The 16,635-nt window shown below is 41.5% G+C and overlaps 2 protein-coding genes across 11 annotated transcripts in view; one reads left to right on the top strand and one right to left on the bottom strand.

Annotated features, from left to right (window-relative positions):
* The window catches only part of Impg1 (interphotoreceptor matrix proteoglycan 1), a 103,201-nt gene extending 94,622 nt beyond the window's left edge, over window positions 1–8,579 (top strand). The window contains exons 14-16 of the mRNA XM_028879836.2: window positions 2,365–2,560; window positions 6,645–6,711; window positions 8,218–8,579. Of these exons, the coding sequence (XP_028735669.2) occupies window positions 2,365–2,560; window positions 6,645–6,711; window positions 8,218–8,295 (341 nt within the window). The 3' untranslated portion in view covers window positions 8,296–8,579. The remainder of the gene's footprint in view (window positions 1–2,364; window positions 2,561–6,644; window positions 6,712–8,217) is intronic.
* A 4,570-nt stretch (window positions 8,580–13,149) lies between these two features.
* Myo6 (myosin VI) overlaps window positions 13,150–16,635 on the bottom strand; it is a 142,855-nt gene continuing 139,369 nt past the window's right edge. For 9 of the 10 annotated variants that reach the window (XM_037207800.1, XM_037207802.1, XM_028879837.2 and 6 more), the window contains 2 exons: window positions 15,474–15,692; window positions 13,150–14,972 (listed from right to left, as the gene is read on the bottom strand). In XM_037207800.1, the coding sequence (XP_037063695.1) occupies window positions 14,773–14,972; window positions 15,474–15,692 (419 nt within the window). In that variant the 3' untranslated portion in view covers window positions 13,150–14,772. The remainder of the gene's footprint in view (window positions 14,973–15,473; window positions 15,693–16,635) is intronic. The other variant, XM_028879843.1, reaches the window with a different exon arrangement.

Raw genomic sequence — 16,635 nt, 5'->3', positions numbered from 1 at the left:
TGGCCAGTGGCCAGGCAGGAAGTAGGTGGGACAAGGAGAGAGGAGAATTCTGGGAAGTGGAAGGCTGACGCAGAGAGACACTGCAGCCGCCGCCATGACCAGCAGCATGTGAGGATGCCGGTAAGCCACCAGCCACGTGGCAAGGTATAGATTTATGGAAATGGATTAATTTAAGCTATAAGAACAGTTAGCAAGAAGCCTGCCACGGCCATACAGTTTGTAAGCAATATAAGTCTCTGTGTTTACTTGATTGGGTCTGAGCGGCTGTGGGACTGGCGGGTGACAAAGATTTGTCCTGACTGTGGGCAAGGCAGAAAAACTCAAGCTACGTGTGTGTGTGTGTGTGTGTGTGTGTGTGTGTGTGTGTGTGTGTGAACTGCTCTACCGATCAGTTGATGAACAGTTAGGCTGTTCTCACTGTAAATAGTGCTGTAGTAAATGTGGGATTGCAGATGCCTCTTCAATGTGCTGATTTTATTTTTCTTTGGGTACTGTCTTAGTAGTGAAAAGACACCATGAACAAGGCAGATCTTAGAAAAAGAAAGCATTTAATTGAGGTGTTGCTTACAGTTCTGGAGGGTTAGTCTACTCTCATCATGGCAGGGAATATGGCAACATGTAGACAAACACAGTGCTGGAATTAGAGCTGAGAACTTCACATTGTGATCCATAGGCAGAAAGAGAGACACCGGGCCTGGGGTGGGCTTTTTTGAAACTTCAAAAACCATCCCCACATTTCCTCCAACAAGGCCACACCTACTACAAAAAGGCCACACCTCCTAATCCTTCTAATCCTTTCAAACAGTTCCACTGACTGGTGACTAAGCATTCAAATACAAGAGCCTATGGAGACCATTCTTATTCAAACCACCACATGCACACACCCAGTAGTGATTTTGCTGGATCATTGGTGGTTCTGTTTTTAATTGGAGGCTGCCAACATTCTGTTTTCTATAATGACCGCACAAATTTACATTCTCATCAATGGTCACATGGCATTTTTTTAACACCTTATTTAGCCAGCATGACTCTTTTCATTATAAAGCATATCAAATCCTGCTGAGTCAGAGTTCCATACATGTTCCCACTGGGGGAAATATTGGGCCAGAGGGTTTCTGAAGTCATCATAACATTTAAATACATAAAAGTTCTAATTCTGCATATTCTAAAGCACATTTATAATCATACTCTTCCCTTGGGCCAAAACCTTCTGTGGATGCTGTGTGCCTGAAACATGGAAATGTGGGGCCATGGAGGTGGCCATGTGGAAATGGCTTTTTTAAAAAGTCCAAATACCTTAGTCTGGCATTCAGAAGTGATGTCAACAGCCTTCTCCATCTTAACTCCGATTCTTCCCATTCACAAGCCTCTGTTCCTTGCTAGCCGGCTTCCCTGCTCTCTCCTCCCCTCTATGCCTCTGCCTGTGCTACTGTCTCTGGTGGGAACACCTGTCCCATTCATAAACATGCAAGAGAAGCTAGTTACAATTTTTTTCATAACATTTCACTTTTATGTGTATATATTGTATGTGTGGGGAGGCGCGTATGCTGTGGCACATGCAGAGGTTGGAACTGCAAACCTGTGAGAGTCAGTTCTCCTTTTCTATCCTGTGGATCCAGGGACTTGATCTCGGGTCGTCGGGCTTCATGGCAGGTGTCTTTCTCACTGAGTCATTTTAAACCCTCAGGTCCAAACCACTCCTGAGGGGATGATTTGGATCCAAATTCATCTTCACATTCAAACTCATAGTGGACTACGGATTGGGTTCCTTATATAGAATTAACTGTGTAAATGACTTTCCAGGACTTCAGGAAAGAGTGGTTTTGCGAATGGCTGTCGGCCCTGGGCTTGTGTACATAATGGACACAGTAATAGGATTAAAAAGAAAACCCTTTCAACGCAGAAGGAACAGCTATCTGATGACTGCCCGCAGTTCTGCCGCCAGTGCTTGGGGACTCGGGCCATTAGCTAGCTGCTTTGGTGTGGGCTCAGTGTCAGCTCTATAGGGGCAAGGGCGGGCTGACAGGGCCAGTGTGCTCCCAGAACAAAGCATCCTGAGATGTTCTCAATGTATAATTCCCCCTCTGAGGAATCTATCTGAATGAGGCCTTCAGATGACTTTGCTGTGCTCCGAAGTCTGCACATAATTATAGCAAAGCTAAATATATTATCGCCCTGGTCTAGATTCATTTATCAAAGATACAAAGTGTATTTCTCATTTTCCTCCAGCCTAATTACCACTACAGTACAACCCACTCCCAAATGGAGCAATGGTAAATACATTTGGTCTCTCACCTTTAACTGCTGCTAGTCACACTATGTAGATATCCATGAACTCATCAAAATGTGCCCTGTCTCTGGCAGCTGATCAGGCGGATCCCTGCAAATTCCTGGACTGTGGCAAATTTGCCCGGTGCGTAAAGAATGAGTGGACGCAGGAAGCAGAGTGTCGCTGCAGACAGGGGCATGAGAGCCACAGGACCCTGGACTACCAGGACGTGAATCCCTGTCCCCCTGGAAAGACATGTGAGGTCGGCCGAGGACAGGCAGCTCCGTGCAGGTAGGTCAAGCATATAGATAGCAGACCCAAGAAGAATCCATTGCTCATATTCTGAGAAAGCTACCGTGTGGATAAATTCATGTGCTCCTCTAGACCACCAGTCAGAAGTTTTATTTTGGATATTTTATGTTAAATTACTTATGTATAAAACAAAGCAGGGGATCCTGCTTGCCAAGAGCTTCTTTAATGTGCCCTCACTCTTAGGTGTAAATACATTGTAATGCCCTTACGTGATATTTAAGAAATCAAAATGATACTATTGCAGTGTTGTATGTGTTGTTAGTGACAAAAAGAGAGTCGTTTTTGTAGGTGAAGGAAATCTCCAGAAGCCTTGAGAAAACATATTTCTCTGACCTTTCTCTGCCCTGCATCTGACTCAGAGGTGGGGGCGGGGCTCAAGAAGAGTTGGGGCTGTGATTCAAGGGTCACACTTGGGAGCCCTGCACAGAGCTTCTGTTAGCATTTGCACTGGTCCCACAGAGAAGCAAGAAAGACCTGAGCTGTCTTACTGTCCTCACAGTGTGTGTGTGTGTGTGTGTGTGTGTGTGTGTGTGTGTGTGTGTGTGTGTGTGTAATGTGGGGCATTCTGTTTACAAGTGCAACAGCGTTATTCATCATAAGAAAACTAAACAATATAGAAAGTTAGAAGCAATAAGCTGTGCAACTCATTACATCACTTTTTCTCTCTTGGTGTCCATATTTATGTTGAATTAATTTAAGTAATTTTTAACAAAGCATGGAACCAGATTGACTTGTTTGATAGTCCTCTCTCTCTCTCTCTCTCTCTCTCTCTCTCTCTCTCTCTCTCTCTCTCTGTGTGTGTGTGTGTGTGTGTGTGTGTGTGTTACCAAATGTGTGTAGAAGTCAGAGGTCCACCCTGGGTGTCTTTCCTCTCCTTCTACCTTGCTTGAGACAGGGTCTCTTGTTTACTGTTTCATATGCCAGGCTAGCTTGACACAAGCTTCCGTGGGTTCCATATTGCTTTCCATCTCACCAGAGAATCACCGGGATTAATGACACTCACTGCCTGTCAGGCTGTACGAGGGTCCTGGGGATCTGAACTCAGGTCCTCATGCTTGCAGGACCAGAACTTTATCCAGTGAATCATCTCCACAGCCCGAACATCGCCTCCTGTCATGAAGTATTTTCTATAGTATCATTTTTAATGATTACAGTGGTCCAGTCTTAGTCCGTGTTGTAATGTGATTTCTACCTGAATCAGAATGGATGAGGGAAGCACTTCAGTGGGCATGAGAAGGAACTGAGATGTGATCAGACATCAGTGTGTGTTTAGGAGAGAGCAGGAAACAACACAGGGGTGTCCAGTGCTACCCAGAAAAGGTCTGCCAAACAACCTCTGCACTCAAGGGCTTCAGGATGGGCCAACTGTAGGCCATTTTCTGGAACACAGCCAGCCTTTCTCAACCACAGCCTCCAGGCACACAACTAAATGCTTGCTGTCAGTGTGTGAGATGGCTGGTGGGTGGTTCGGGTTCCCTCACTCCCCTCTTGCTCATTCAAGTTGGCCACACTCCCAAATGTCACACCAGGGCACATGATCATCTAACACTCAGAACTCCATCTGCAAGAAACTAGAGAGATTTCTTCTTTTCTTTAATAATACTCAACCTGCTCCATTAAGGCATGAACACTTTTAAAATAACTACCTGAACATGACTAGGAAGTGATGTTCTGGGGTCAGAATGTGGTTAAGAGTGCAGTTTAGTAATCAAGTCAGAAATGGTTGAGTAATCATGCATGTATTCCTTCTCTAAATGTAGTTTCCTTATTGGATAACAAGACTGAAAGAGACCACCATGAAGTGGCATCACAAAGCTTTTCCCCAAGAACATGCAGTGCAGGGTATCCACCCACAGAAGTGAGGTTGATGCTACTCCATGGCTGTCTCCATGTTCATTACAGTTAAGGCACTAACATGGTCTTGGATGGGTTTGACATTCTGTTTCTAAAGTTCCTTTGGAAATGAGAAAGTGTAAGAGAAGAAAGATGATAAAATACAGCAATGTGTGGTTTCTCTGCAGGATAGCAAACTGACATGAAATAATATTTGCAACAGCAAGAGGTGATAAGCAGAGCAAAGGCAACTTCCAAAAAGCTCCTTCTATACCAGGGCATTTCTATTAGTAACCAGGGCAGCTCAACAAGGGAGGAATGAACTAGCTACTCAGAGCTCAAGTACAGCCGCTTCCTATTTACAAAAGCAGGGCCACCTAAGCATGAAGAAAATAAGTGTCTGATGACTTGAACCAGGTATGGTGGCCCAGCACTTCAGAGGTTGAGTCAGGAAGACTGCTGCAAGTTCAAGTTTCCAGTTTCCAGACTCTCTCTCCATAAAACAAAACAAATTTCTATAATCTAAAAAGGCCATGCTAACTAGATACCCATCCCAGAAGACATTAATACATCCCTGACAGCCAGGCAAGGAGGGGGGTCAAAAATAAAACAGATAAATACGAATAAAGAAAAATACTATAGACAAGCTACTGTCTATAATAATGAGACTCAGAGTGTCAATAAAAGACAAACATCCTAATGACAAAATGAACAATGGATACAGAGGTACTATTTACAGAAAAAAAGTCCAAAGGCCACTGAGTACCAAGGATGCTCAGTCTCACTGTGGGCAGGGATGAACAAGCACAGTTAAGATCCTATGTGCTGCTCATGAGTTTGGCAAGAAGGTTGATGATATCCAGGGCAGATAATGTGGAGCAGCACTGCTCCTACCCATCACTGCTGGTGGACCTGCACATCAGAAAAACATCAAGAAAAACTTGTCAGCATCTCTAAACATTTCATTGTGACTCGGGTACTCTTCTTTAAAGTGGCATCTATTCACTAAGATTTGTACACATGAATGTTTACATCATTGTTTTCATTATTGGTGTTTCTGGACTAGGCCAGGTGCATCTAGGTTCTTGGGCTCTTACCGAAACAGTTGAGAATAAGGGCTCACGTGGACTTACAGAAGGTAATGCAACCATGTGGATCACAGAGGGATGCACTATTAAGACAGTGGGTTGCATGAATGAGCATACTCAAGGTTCACCGGCTATAGCCTGGAACCTCTTTTTATGGAGTCTAAGATAAGGAAGAGCTGGCTACTAAAAGGCATAGTTTTGGTAGTTCTCTACCTTGATTGATAGATTGGGTTATATAATTTACTGTTTCTACCAGGCATGTCCCATCTTAAATGCATCTGATTTTAATCATATGCATACCTAATTATGCATAGGCATAGGATGGTAAGCCATAAAATTATCCCTAAACATGTACCAGAGGAAACAATTTCACCTTACCCATGTGCACCCAAAACAAGTTTAGGCCAGATCTGTCTTCCTATTTTCTATACCCAGATACAGTGGGCACACACCTGAAGAGAAACTATTAAGGCCTGATTGTTATCAAGGGTGAGGAGACATATCATTGCTCAGAGATGGTAGAGTCTCATCAGAAAAGGGGAGTAGCATGGACCAGAGAGCAGAGGGTGACAGTTACTAAAATCTGTTATACAAAGCCATGAACCATCAAAAAAACTAAAAATCAAGAAACAGAGCAATGCACATACATATTTTAAAAGATTAGGAGAAATAAACATCTACTTGTAAAGGAACCTATATAGAAAGAAGACCTCCAGCTATTATGCCCATTTTATGATGAAAAATATAAAGTGAAAACCTATCTATTATGGACAGAAATTGTATCATATAATACAGTCTGGAATTATAGACAGCAGTTACAATCAACCCTTTCTTAAATAGCACTGTGAAGAAGATGCTGTGGTAGAGTTCTTAGAGCAGTCACAATCCAGAGCTGGGCTTGAACAGTAACTGCCCCTTGCATAGTGAGTTTATCCTCTTATCTTTCCCGTGAGTTTCCGTCAACCCCCCTGAGACCAGTGCCCCCCCAAAGTAAGTCATCTGAAAGGCAAAACCGCAGGGGCTGCCCCTGGAAGGCTCTGCTAGCCATTCTCACTTGTCATAATTTCAAATCCAAAATAGCATGAGACGGTAGCTGCTCTCGCCGTGGAGGCAGAGGATGACACTGTCGCTTTCTCTTGCAGGCCCCCAGGTCACTTTACAAACCAAGCCCACCCACCTCGGGTTAAAGAGTTACACCAGCAAAATAAGGTAACATTGTACTTTATTATATATTGGTTTGAAGTAGTTTGAATTTTGAAAAAAAATAAAATAAAACCAATTCTGTGCCGTTTTTGTAAAATTTTAGTGGAGATATGTCAAGCAAGCACCTATTCTTTATTTGGTAGACTTTCAAAACTTACTATGGGTGGGAGGGGGTATTTCCTGATTCAAGGAGAGTAACAGAACACTCATCAACTAAAATAGACAAAATAATGAAATCACAGGAAGAAACTAAGTGTTTTATAATATTCCCAATCTTTTCTTGAGAAAAGATGTTGGTACCCAAATGTGTTTTCACAAAACTGAAAATTTCCAAGTAATAATATTTGTGGTACTGAGTAGTTCATGTAAATTATTCTTACATTCTTTTTCTTTCTTTTTTGAAATAAGCCATATAGCAGCATTATTTGTGAAATGTGAGCAATTTCAGAAAGTCTTCAAAGCTCAAGTCTCTTTTATAAGACAATTAAGTTATTTTACCAAGATTATTATATTTTTAAAAAGTGATCTATAGTCCGGTTATATAAAATCTACAGAGCTTTACTTCTGTAAAAGAACTTTGAGAGGAAAGATAGTGGACATTTTTTTCCCAAATTACCTATTTTGAAAAAATTATATGAAGTCTTGGATATTAACAATTGGTGGAAGTAACCAGTGCTCACCCTAGAGACAATCAATAATACACATTCCTCAGGCCTGCACCTGAAGTGGTTTCCAGCTGACATGCAATCAAGGGCACTGTAACAATAAGACTAGAAGGAATAATAATTTTTATTCAGTTGCATACTGAGAATGAGGTGTGCCATCTGAATTTTTGAAGCCAGGAAAATTTAAAGAAACATAACAAGTTTAGATAAGGACCATGAAATGATGACAGCATATAGGATCTAATATTGATTAAAAAAAAAAAAAAACTGACGCTACTTTGAGAGGTGATTTGCTTCCCTAAGGAAAACTGTTTTCAACTGCCAACCTCCTGAGCATAGACACAACACCAAGAGACAACATGTTTCATCCAGGATGAAGCAAACACCAACTGAATCTTGAAATACCAGAGAGAGTTAAGGACCATGTGTCAAATGAAGGTTCCCAGTGAATAAGAGGAAAAAAAATAGATGAACAGTAACAATCAACAAACATGAATGCTGATTCTCCAAGGTTACAGGCATTGTGGTAGCTGAAGGACATGTGTGTTCCTTGGGAAGAATGCTCTAATAGATTAGTGGTGTCTTCTGTAAATGGGAAGAAATGTTGTGAAATTCATGCACAGACTGTTTGCCATCTCTGCTCCAAAAGACAATCATCCTGAAAATGTATTTAGGTTTAAAGGGGGGATGCAGTCCCAGTGGATTATAAAGTTAATAATAAAGGGAAGCCTTTCAAAGATTTCCTAAATGGCAAGCCCACCTTCTGACCCACCGATGGAAGTTGAACCAGAATTAACTGTTGACTTGACCTTGCATGGCTCTTAAAATAAAACTCTTTGTCTTCCAGGTAGTCAAGAAAAGAAATTATAAACTATCTGCTAAAGGACTTGAAGAATTTGACCACCAGGATTGGGAAGGAAACTAAAAACTGAAAACATACACATTATAGTTTAAAGTATGTTGGAAGGCAACTTCCTTTCTTAAAGAAAAGTGCATCTGTTCTGTTAACTTCTGAAAAATGGAGGCAGTGGTCATTGGAATCTAGGCATGTAGTTAACACTGAGAACCAACATGTTTCAGCTATAATAGGCATGTATTTGATAACTGGTTAAACCTTGAGGAGGGTACATTATTTTAGTCAAAACTCAAAGAAATCAGTGGAACACATTTTGACTATTTTTGGATGGTACTCAAGTTGAAAAACACACACACACACACACACACACACACACACACACACACACAGGTTGGCCTGTTTCTGTCTTTAAATTATTACTTAAAGCTTATTTCCAACAAGTGCAACTTGTTTTGTGGGTTGTATAGCATCAGGGATCAGGCTTTTTATATATGAGAATAATCATTATAAGATTGTCATTTGGGCTAGAAAGATAGCTAAATAGTTAAAATTGTATACTGCTCTTTCAGAGGACCTGAGTTTAGATCCCAACACCCACACTGAGTAGCTCACATGCACCTGCAACTCCAGCTCTAGAGAACCCAAGTACCCTCCTCTGGCCTTTGTACTCAGGTGCATATAACCACAAACAAATGCACCCACACAATTTTTTAATTACTTTTTTAAATTGTGAGTGAGGAGGCAGGTTGGAGAGATGACTCAGTAGTTAAGAATACTTGTTGCTCTTCCGGAGAACTCAGGTTCAGTTCCTAACACCCACAAGGCAGTTCACAAGTATTCATAATTCCAGTTCCAGGAGATCTAACACCCTCTTCTAATTGATTACTGCAGGCACCAGGCTGGCATGTGGTCTGCATACATGAAGGCAGGCAAAACACTCATACACATAAAATTTAAAATCTAAATTTTAAAAATATTGTAATTTTAAAGATGATCACTTGTGTGAGGGTCAGGTTTCTCATGTATGAATGTAGTATCAAGCACTGTGATGACTATATTTATGATCTACACTACAGTTCCTTCCTCCTTCCCCACCCCCACTCCTGTATGTGTGTGTGTGTGTGTGTGTGTGTGTGTGTGTGTGTGTGTGTGTGTGTGTTTCTCCCTCTACCCATTGCCCCCCCCCAACTCCACCCAGCTCTCTCTAGTTTTTAGGCATTCTGGTTTTGTATAAGCAGTTCTTGCTTAGGTAGTAATTTTGTTGACAATGATTTCTGAATTGATCTTCAAAAGAAAGAGAAACTGAGGCTCAGATACACACATCATGGGATAATCTTACTCTTCTTGTTGGTACCCAAAGGAGGGTTTTGAAGGAAAATGGTGAGGATGTATAATATGACATAATGTGCCCATTTTCTACCAGATGAATGATGTCTTCAAACTGTCCTGTATGTATCTATATTGGCACCAATGAAATACAGTTCAGCATTTAATGTGCTACTGGATGAAAAATTCCTATCTCCACATCTCTTTCAAATGTCCAGTTGTCAAATATATTTGGGGCAAATCTTGAGTTTAATAATGTTAAGTACTATACTCATAGATTTATAGTAAAATGAATCCATATGTCACTAGTCATCCCACGGATGTGATAAGTGACTTAAGTGGGTTATTTTAACACTTCTAAGACAACAAAACAGTAGACACTGATAACAACATTTAATGAGAAACTACCAAAACAAAATCACAGTATTTCCTCATAGTGGAGACAGTATTTTGAAAAGTGGTTCTCTCCCATGGAGAAGGGATATAGGACTTTTAATTTCCTTCCCACTGGTCTCACAAAAGAGGAGTTTTCACCCAACTCCTACTCCAGTCTTCCCACAAATGAAGATATATACCTGGATAAGGATGTCAAATTGGCAGATGGTGACAAAGTCACAGAGGGGGGAATAATGAATAACAAGGATAGACTGGCCCAATCCCATCTCCCTGGAACATCCCAAATGCAAACAGAACTGTAAAAGCATGTGGCCAACCACAGCACGAGAAATGCTTACATAAGGAAAGAGAGTTATCCACCCCTTCCAATCCCAGCCCTCTCATCCACATTTCAGTCCTGTGCTAAGCGGAGCAGGACAGGTTTTTACAGAGAAGCTGCTATGCAGGTGAAACCTTCTACACAATGCGGGGAGGCATCCCATTTTAGGCTAAATGCTTCTTACTCTGTGGCTCATCCATCTTTTGACATCTGGGGAAAAGCAGTGAAGACGGACATTGGTCTCCTTCCCTTTCAAAGACCCACTAGGAGGAGCATGGAAGATTCCACACTCCTCATAGAGTTATACAGACTGGTATTCAGAACCTTAGGGTGGATTCTTCTCTGGGTCACCAGGTTTTATAAACGTTCTCTTCTCACAGATTCGTCAGAGTCTGGGGTGAGACATCCAAGGCTGGTTTGCCTCCAGTTTCAAATGGGTTTAGTAGCCCACACACAGCCCTGCCTATCTCCTGGAATGCCTGACTCTCCATGTAGCCACCTAGCAGGGGCTCTATCCCCAAGACACCATGCCTGAGATTTACCAATAGTGGGACATTTCACACCCTGTATTAAAAAGGATACGACACACACAGGTGTTCTACATATAAGGCATTTATTTGAGTTTCTGGTACATTGATATTTTAAGAAAGTATTAGATACACGCTTTTCATGAAGAAAAATTAACAATTACAAATAGACAAATTTCCAGAAGTGAAAAGAAAAGTGGTCACTTAATAAACCTGTTTGTAGCTTGAAGTTGAGTTTCTTTATGAAAATTAAGATTAAAGATTATGCAGTTTTCAATGTGCATTAAATTTCCCTAATTATCTCCTGGGAAACTTCCAAGAATCAAAGTTACTTCATACATAGGTTAGTGCTGGAGAAAAAAGACACTGGTTTGACAAGTAGTCAAAAGATGAGGCACTGACATGGGCAGCCTCTACCTACCCTCCCACGAGGTTCGTGTCCAGGATGCCACGGTCTTTCCTGGGCACCTCCAGTTCAGTTACACCATTTTTACCTGCTAAGCTCTCCACACCAGGTGACTTGACACCCAAGCTCACTAGCCTTAATGTCTGTCCATGAGTTGTACCAAATGCATCCTACAACTCAGCAAGGACCCAGGAGGGCTTGTCTCAGTGTTTCCCAATTGACGTGCGGTCTTCAGGGGATGCACAATTTTCCTTCTCCTCCATGACTACCCTTACGGTTGTCAGTGTCCCACACCTCATCCTTATCCTCATTGTTAAATGTCCTCTGCCCTTGCCTCCCCCGCTGTTAGTGTATCTTCTGGGAGAAATTAAAACTCAATACTCCTTTACCAATGTTAAAGATAAACAGGGAAATATAGGAACAATCATTTCTAAGTCTCCCGGGATTGGCTACACCAACAAAACATTGTTTTCACTCTTTTTGCTACACAGCTGGAGGAAAGGCATTTATATATTTTTTTCATGGACAAGTAGCAAATTGTATGACCTCCCTGTCTTTCTACAACTTTTTTTTCCATGTAAGGAAGTAAGACTATCATTCATTAATTTAGTATTAACTGACTGATTAGTTCAATAAATATTCTGCTGATCCAAGTATCTTAAAGCTATTTTAAGAAACCAAAGGTCTACATATTTGAATCCCCTGAGAACCATATTAATAACCTGTGAGTAAAACTATCTTCCAAAATTATCCAGCTAAAGGCCAGGGAGGTGTCTCCATGACAGAGTCTACCCTGTGTGAAGCCCTGGGTTCAATCCCCAGAATAGAAAAAGCAACCCAAATAATAAAGATCATCTGTAATAAGTAGCTGTTCTTACTATTATTTTGCCTGTGCTTTGTCCTCTAAATCTCACAAACGTCTCCTAGCTTTGCCTTAGGCTGTTTCCTTGGTTGCTTGTGAAACAAGAGGGTTCCCTGGCCTGTGAAGACATTTGTCCAGGCCAGAGTGAGACCCTGTCTCACCAGGACCCTTTAGGGCAGGCTGCTCGCAGTCATTTCAATTCTTTGCATAGTCCTGTACGGGTGTTGACTCCAGACAGTGAGGGGCTGCAGCTTTTGAACACACCGGGCCTCTAGAAACTCCCTGTTCTCGCTGAGAGCACAGCTCCCTCCTAACACATCTCATCTGTGCTGCTGGCCTCAGACACTGTGTCACAAGTGAATCCAACAGGGGAACACTTGCCGGCATGGTTCCACATTCTATGAAAATGTACACACTCTGGAAGAAACTGGAACTGAAAAGCACTAGAGGAATTATTTCTTCATGTGTAGCATATGGGTCTAAAGTTATCGTTTTAAGTGGTTGATTGAAATAGGAGTTAACTGACTTGGGTACCCCCAGTTCTTGCACAGCCTTTGTGGATCTGAACCTACAAAACCTGGAAGAGAAGCTGGATCAGCGTCTCGTAGAACATCGTTTCTGCTGTGTCCCCAAAAATGATGTCCTGAAGTTTGTCTGGAAGGATCTGAGTGCTATGCTATGACATGTAGAAGGCTCAAGGCCTGCCTGAATTAGGGCAGTTCTCCTGCTTGGCAAAATTAACTCAGGAGACCACTTGAAACAGAAAAATTGTAGGACAGCTGGGTGACATCATTAGGAAGAAAACGGTTTGACAGTTAACTGTAGAATTACCAAAGTCAAAATCCACACACACACACACACACAAAAAAAACCTTTCAACAATGTTTTGCTGTCCTATATTTCCTATACATTTTTTTAAATTTTTAAATTCTGTCATAATAATTTCCACTTTTTGATTAATTTTTCATCTAGTGCTAATTTACGGATCCAGAAGACACATAAAAGTGCTTCAGAAAATAGTGCTGAGCTGATAAGTCACTAACAATCAATTAGGCCCCCAGATTTTTTTCAAAGACTATACTACTCATTGATGATTAGAAAATAAAGTTTATTTGCTATCCTGCACAAATAAAGACACCAATCACAGGGGAGAGATGAAAGAGAAAAAATAGGTTGTTTATTTCAGGAACTACACCTTCTGCCACCAATCACCCAATGACCGAATGCTGTATGAGTCTAAGCAATAAGACAAGCTCCAGAAGAAAACCCCATTCACATTTTCAATTAATAGTGTAGGTAGGGCCATTTAACTTCCTTAACACAGAACAATCATTTCCACAGTATCATAATAAATAAGTACTTCAGTACTAAGACATTTTGAGAGGAGCATGTGTCAACAGAATCTGCAGCTGCTACACATTAATCTCATCAGCTGGTAGATATTTCCTAACTGAGGTATCTTTCTAAAGAAAAAAACCCCCTGAAATTTCAAAGGTTAGGGTATTTAAAAACAAAGGGAGTGTAAAGAATAATTTTACTTTCTACTTTTATTCTAAAATACAAACAAAGACTCCTTTGGGCGTCACCATAACTCCTTGATGTAGTTTTGTCTCTAAGTTCCTAATATTAAAGTCATAAATATCAGCTCCAGCTGCTGACATCTGATCAGGACCAACAGCACACAGAAGGAGTGTTTTAAAAACCGCCTGCAGCATGAAACAAGCCCTGCCTCGGTACAAGGGCTTCTGAGTTACCAAGTTTACAAAACAGCCCTACAATTACCACATTTCAAAGACCAAAACAGATGCCCAGAAAAGGGACAGGGACGAGAAAAGTCTGAAGCAGTACACCAGCTTAAATCACAGGAAATAACTTAGACAAGGTTTGAACTGAAAAATTACAGTTGATTACAGGGGGTGGGGACAGGATCTGAATTTGGTCCGGTAAGGTCACAGCACCACCTCACCCTGTACCCCCTTCCAAGATGAAACAACGCTGTATCAGAACTTCCAGTCATTCAAATGATCTGCATTGCTTTGACTCAACCATGAATTAGGAGATTCCAAGAGGAACACAGAGCTTGGCGAAAAGCGCCCTACGTCGATGCTGCATATGCCCAGCACCTCTTCTGCATGTAATGCATTCTATACATTAAGGCTCTTTCCAGAATCTAGAACTTGGGCTTCACTCAGGCTAAGCACACTGCAGGAAGAGGTAAATCCATGTCCATGGATTTCTGAGAAAGCAGACAAAATGCAACTTTTAGATCCAAAACTTCTGTGCCTTAATCATTTTAAGTACCTTAATTCTTGCACAAAATTAAGCTAAGATTTCATTACCCCAGTTATAAAGGCACTGTGTCATCCTTTTTAAAAAATTAAATATTTTGAAATTTAAAAAAAGGCTCATCCTTGACAATAATCACCACGGACTTAAGGTCGTCAGTGTGCAGAGATTGAGAAGTATGGACGCTGTCCCCGTGCAGAAGGCAGGAGGACAGCCAGAGTCACCGCTGGGATCAGGGCTATTCTCTTTTTTGGTCCTGAATCCACTACCTCAACCTTAATTAACCTTGAACAAATTAACAAACTCCATGATTAATAAAATCCTGTTCACTTTGCATAAGGCGTTCTACGGGGAGCAAGGATATGGTGAGCCTTCTGATCACCTCACTGCCTGTGCGGCCAGGGCAAGGCTGGGAGCCTGCCGTCTACTTGAGCAGGTTCTGCAGCATGGCCGTGGCATAGGTGGGCCGGGCCTGCCTGCTCTCGATGGCACTCTGGAGGTACTGGATGCCTCCACAGCGCTCCCAGATCTCTTCAAACTGTCTGGGCAAGATCTCAGCGCCACGCTTCCGAGTCAGACCCGTCTCCTCGAGATTCAACTCACACATCTCCATGTCATCCTTGCCTGCAGACAGGAGACATCACAAAATTACCATCTCTTTGCACAGCATTTTTATGAGTGCTATTCCTGGAACACCTAACAATTCTCACAGATTTGAGAGCCTATAACTATTTCTCTAAGATGGAAATCTTATTAAGTTCTCCAGAAATCACTTAAATTTGCCCCTACTAAGGGTTCTCAAAATTTATAAACCCCCACCATTGATCAAAGAAGTCATCAGGGTTAATATGAAAAAGCCAGTATAAAACTAGAGACAGAATTAAACACCAATGACAAGTTCTTAGAACATATTTTTATGTTCTTCTAAACAGGCATAAAACCAATTTTGCTTTGTAAATCAGTCAGTTAATCTTCCGTCAACCAGAACTGCAATTGAACTGCAAAGCTCTGTCATTCAACTCTGAAACCCAGTGACTGACTTATTACATTATATATCAGAATGTTTCATCCAAGGCTTTATCATCCCTTTTTGTTTGATCTTTTTTTTCTGTGAATTATACACACCAGCTACAAGAAGGATGGGTGACTTGTCAGGGTGGAGTTCCATCTGCCGAGCAATCCACGGTCCGTCGAAATGGGCATACCACCAGCCCTTTTTCTTGTTCTGAGGGTCTTTGTACTGGTCAGCCGGGCGGATGAACGGGATTCGGAAGAAACGCTGCTGTCGGTTCATCTCAATCTCCTGCTGCCTGGCAGGGAGCTGAGCTGCAGGGTTCTGCTGAGCTATTACACAGAACAGGCAATGTTACACCAGCCGCCCGTGGGAAAAGAAAACAGACATCATTCCTAAAATACACCAAGAATTTTAAAGCGGGGAGGGGAGAACAGAGATTCCTACAAGGAAATTTAAAATGTCAGTATTAGCTGCCTATTAATGAATCAGATTCAGAGTAGGATTTCTTAGAATTGTCTTTGCCAAAAGATGTTTCTTGGCACTATGAATGTGCATGTATTCATATACATGCCCAAGCACTGTGCATATGCACAGTGCACACACACATACTCAGTTATTGTGCACACATGTATATATACATACATAGTCAGGCATGGGCACATGCATAGTACACACACTCAAGTATTGTGCACACGCATGGTACATGTACACATTTACACATTATATACACACGTGGCATACATACACATATTCAAGCATTGTGCATACTTGGTATACACACTCAATCATTGTGTACATGCACACTACACATGCTAACGCATTGTGCACACACAAAAGTATGGTACACACACACACACACACACACACACACACACACACACACAGGTGCCGCCGCCGCCCTCGCTGCCGCCGCCGCCAACCACCACCGCTACCGCCACCAGAGGCAACAAAGCCCTTACCGGATTCCCACAAATGACTTATCAGTAACCCCAAATTAATTCACATACCAGGCAAGCAGTCTAGTATTATTTTTCCTACAGGATTTCAAGTTAAAGTTGAAGAATAACTTATATTTGACTACTTAAAACTAAGTAAATAGCAATTTTAAAATTAGAAAGATTGTTCACTTAATTATATCTTCCTCAAAAAGAAAAATCCATTCAAAATTTTTCTTTTTTACTTACTTTGGGTTTTTTAAAGGCCAAGATAGCACAGATAACAGTATTTAGATAAACCTGCCCCCAAAAAAACTCTATCTATAGCAGTAAGTAT

The sequence above is a fragment of the Peromyscus leucopus genome, chromosome 7, assembly GCF_004664715.2.
Source record: "Peromyscus leucopus breed LL Stock chromosome 7, UCI_PerLeu_2.1, whole genome shotgun sequence".
NCBI lineage: Eukaryota > Metazoa > Chordata > Mammalia > Rodentia > Cricetidae > Peromyscus > Peromyscus leucopus.
Note: the sequence above shows the minus strand (reverse complement) of the source record. Positions and strands in the feature narration are given on the sequence as shown.